The sequence below is a fragment of the Apium graveolens genome, chromosome 11 (assembly GCF_009905375.1).
Source record: "Apium graveolens cultivar Ventura chromosome 11, ASM990537v1, whole genome shotgun sequence".
NCBI classification, from domain to species: domain Eukaryota; kingdom Viridiplantae; phylum Streptophyta; class Magnoliopsida; order Apiales; family Apiaceae; genus Apium; species Apium graveolens.
Window position 1 is genome coordinate 56,958,749 of NC_133657.1, and position 3,570 is coordinate 56,962,318.

The 3,570-nt window shown below is 46.8% G+C and overlaps 1 protein-coding gene across 1 annotated transcript; it reads right to left on the reverse strand.

The window, feature by feature from the left end:
* Positions 1–534: 534 nt before the first annotated feature.
* On the reverse strand, positions 535–957 carry LOC141695516 (uncharacterized). The gene has a single exon (XM_074499756.1). It carries the CDS (start codon positions 955–957, stop codon positions 535–537), a length of 423 nt encoding a protein of 140 aa, XP_074355857.1.
* Between the last annotated feature and the right edge of the window lie 2,613 nt (positions 958–3,570).

Below are 3,570 nucleotides of genomic sequence, written 5' to 3' on the forward strand. Positions count from 1 at the left end.
CCCGTATCTATCGCCCTGCGAGCCCAAGAATATGGGCTCGCATCACGGCTGTCTCTAACTTTTAAATCAGTTAAGGGGGTTTGTGCCTGTCACTATTTTTATAGTTTTTATCTCCATCTTTAATCCCCTTTGTGCTTATTATTTTTCCAAGCGGGTCGGGGCCCATCTCGTTTTATAGACTTGTTGTGAAGCGGGCCGGGGCCCGGCATCCCCAAGGTGATTTTAATATGTTAATAAAACAACTGTTTTGTCCTTGCATGGGCTCCCAAGGATGGGCTCCCCTGCTGGGTATTTTAATCTATTAATAGGAGTTAAAGTATCAGGGGCACAAATAAATATCAATCGTTTATTCATAGATAATGGAAAGTGAAAGGAGTACATGCATGTGGTCTCAGGGAGGCACCTATATGGCACTACCCCCAGAGACTTAGGAATATTTTAAGATAATACTAAGTCTGAGAAGAACAATATTACTGATAATATTTTCGGAGGTGTTCCGCGTTCCAGGCTCTCGGGATCAACTTGTCTTGCATATCACTGAGGTGGTAGGTTCCCTTCCAGAGCACTGACTTTATCTTGTACGGGCTTTTCCCAATTTGCCCCAAAGACTCGGTGGCTCACCACCTTGGTATTTGGCATGACCCGGTGCAGAACCAAATCTCCCACCTTAAAAGTCTGGGCTCGAACCTTACTGTTGTAGTGCCTAGCTGTCCTCTGTTGATATGATGTTATCCTGATCTGAGCATCTTCCTGAGTTTCTTCGATCATAACTAAATAGAGTTGATGGTCGACCTCATTTACCTCTGAGTCATAGTTGTCCCTCCGAAAAGATCCTGCCCCTACTTCAACGGGCACCATAGCTTCACAGCCATACACCAAAAAAAAAGGGTCTCTCCAGTTGTAGTTCGGGGGGTCGTATTGTAAGACCATAGGACCTGTGCGAGCTCTTCTGGCCATGTCCCTTTCTTTTCTTCAAGCTTTGCCTTCAAGGTGTGCTTAATGATCTTATTAACAGACTTCGTCTACCTGTTGCTTTGGGGGTGGCAAACCGCACTAAAACTTTTCTGAATTCCCAGCTGCTCACAAAATTCCCGCATTTCCTTGCTATCGAACTGTTTCCCATTGTCGGATATCAACTTGTAAGGGATGCCATAGCGGCACACAATGGTCCTGTGCACAAACTCCTTGAGCTTTTTGGCCGTGATAGTGGCCAGAGGCTCATCCTCTGCCCACTTAGTGAAGTTATCTACCGCAACAACTGCGTAGTTGACACCTCCCTTAGCCTTCAGGAGTTCTCCAATCAGATCAATTCCCCGCATAGCGAAGGGCCAAGGGCTCATCAGGGATGTGAGAGGAGCCACGGGGCTATTATATTAATTGGCATATCGCTGGAACTTATCACAGGCTCAGAAAAATTCAAAGATCTCTTTGTTCAGCGTTGGCCAATAGTAACCATAACAGAGGATTTTCTGAGCAAAAGAGCTACCCCCCGAGTGATTGCCACAAATTCCCTTGTGTACTTCTCTTAGGATATAATTTCATTCCTCCCCATCTATGCACTTGAGGAGGGGCACACTGAACCCTCTTCTGTATAGGACCCCATCATATATCACGTAGCGAGCTACCTTGTATTTTATTCTTCTCGCCTCATTCTTTTCATTCAGGAGTGAGCCTCTTTTTATGTAAGCCAAGATAGGTGTCATCCATGTAGGGCTGGGGTCATCACTGAGGCTGCCAACCTCGTGCTCGGGCACATTAGGCTGCCTCTGGATATCAAGGACACGGCCCCTAGCAGAGTGGCCTTGCGGCACGAGCCAAGTTTAGGTAGCTCGTCCGTGCCTTTGTTCTACCCGCGCAGGATCTGTTCCAGCCTCACCTCGTTGAACCTCATTATTATCCTTTGCGCACACTTCAGGTAAAGCTCCGTTCTCGGCCCCTTAGCTTGATACCCCCCTTTATCTGATAGACCACAATCATGGAGTCACTAAACACATTCAAATTCTCCACCTTCATTTCCAAAGCTAGTTTAAGACCGTTGATTAGGGCTTCATATTCAGCATCATTGTTTGTTGTATGAAAGGCCAAATGGGTTGCACGTCTAATCTTGTGAGCTTCTGGGCTGATTAGCTCAATTCCAGTTCCTGCCCCATCTCCATTGGAGGCCCCATCAATATACAGGCTCCACCATGGGGCACTATTTTGGCTCTCTAGCTCGACCTCCCCTCCACTAGTCATGATCACAAGGGCTCCCTGCTCCGATTCCTAATATGGAGGAAATTTGAGGACAAAATCGGCTAGGGCTTGGCCTTTAATCTTGGTCTGTGGCTTATAATCCACCTCAAATTGACTGAGTTCAACTGCCCACTTCAACAATCAACTAGAGGTCTCCGGATTGTGCATTACCTGCCTGAGGGGATATGAGGTTCGTACTTCTATCTTGTGCGCCTAAAAATAGGGCCTGAGTTTCTGGGAGGCCAATATCAAGGCATATGCAAATTTCTCGAGACTTGTGTACCGAGTCTCGACGTTGGCTAACCTCTTACTCACATAGTACACAGGGAGATGGATACTATCTTCCTCTCAGACCAACACGACACTTATTGCAAAACTAGAGACGACCAAGTATAGGACTAGGGCCTCTCCTGCCTTTGGGTTGGACAATATCGGGGGCTTACTGAGATGTTCCTTTATGCTCTGAAAGGCTTCCTCACACTTTTTTATCAACTCGAAATTTTTTCCCACTCCTTTAATTGCTTTGAAGAACTCCTGGCATTTTTCGGAAGACTTTGAGATGAATCGGTTTAGGGTAGCCACTCGCCCGGTCAAGCTCTGGACATCTTTTACCCGTCGCGGGTACCTCATATCGAGTAAAGCTCGTATCTTGGCGGGGTTGGCCTCAATACCCCTATGCTTGACAATGAACCCCAGAAATTTCCCCGAATCGACCCCGAATACACATTTCTAGGGGTTGCGCTTCATCCTGTACTCCCTAAGAAATCTGGAACATATCTGATAGGTGGTGGACATGATCCTTTGCTTCTTTTGACCTCACAAGCATGTCATCTACATAGGCCTCCATGCTCTTCCCTAACTGATGTTTGAACATCTTGTTCACTAACCTTTGGTAGGTTGCCCCAGAATTAAGGAGCCCGAAAGGCATCCCGATATAACAATAGAGGCCTTGATCAGTAATAAAGGAGGTGTGCTCCTGATCTGGCCCATAGATTGGGATTTGATTATATCCCGAATAAGCATCCATAAAGCTAAGTAGTGTGTGCCCAACTGTGGAATCAACCAACTGGTCGATTCGGGGTAGAGGAAAACTATCCTTCGGGCAAGCTTTGTTTAGGTCGGTGAAGTCCACACATGTCCTCCATTTTCCATTTGGCTTCTTGACAAGCACTAGTTTGGCCAGCCACATGGGGTAGAAGGCTTCCCGTACAAGCACTGCCTCCATGAGTCTATCCACTTCTTCTTTGAGGGCTTCTGCCCTCTCTCCACTAATCGGCCGCCTCTTCTGTCTGACCCCCTTCTTTTTTGGGTCCAAGTTGAGCTGGTGGCAAATGACAT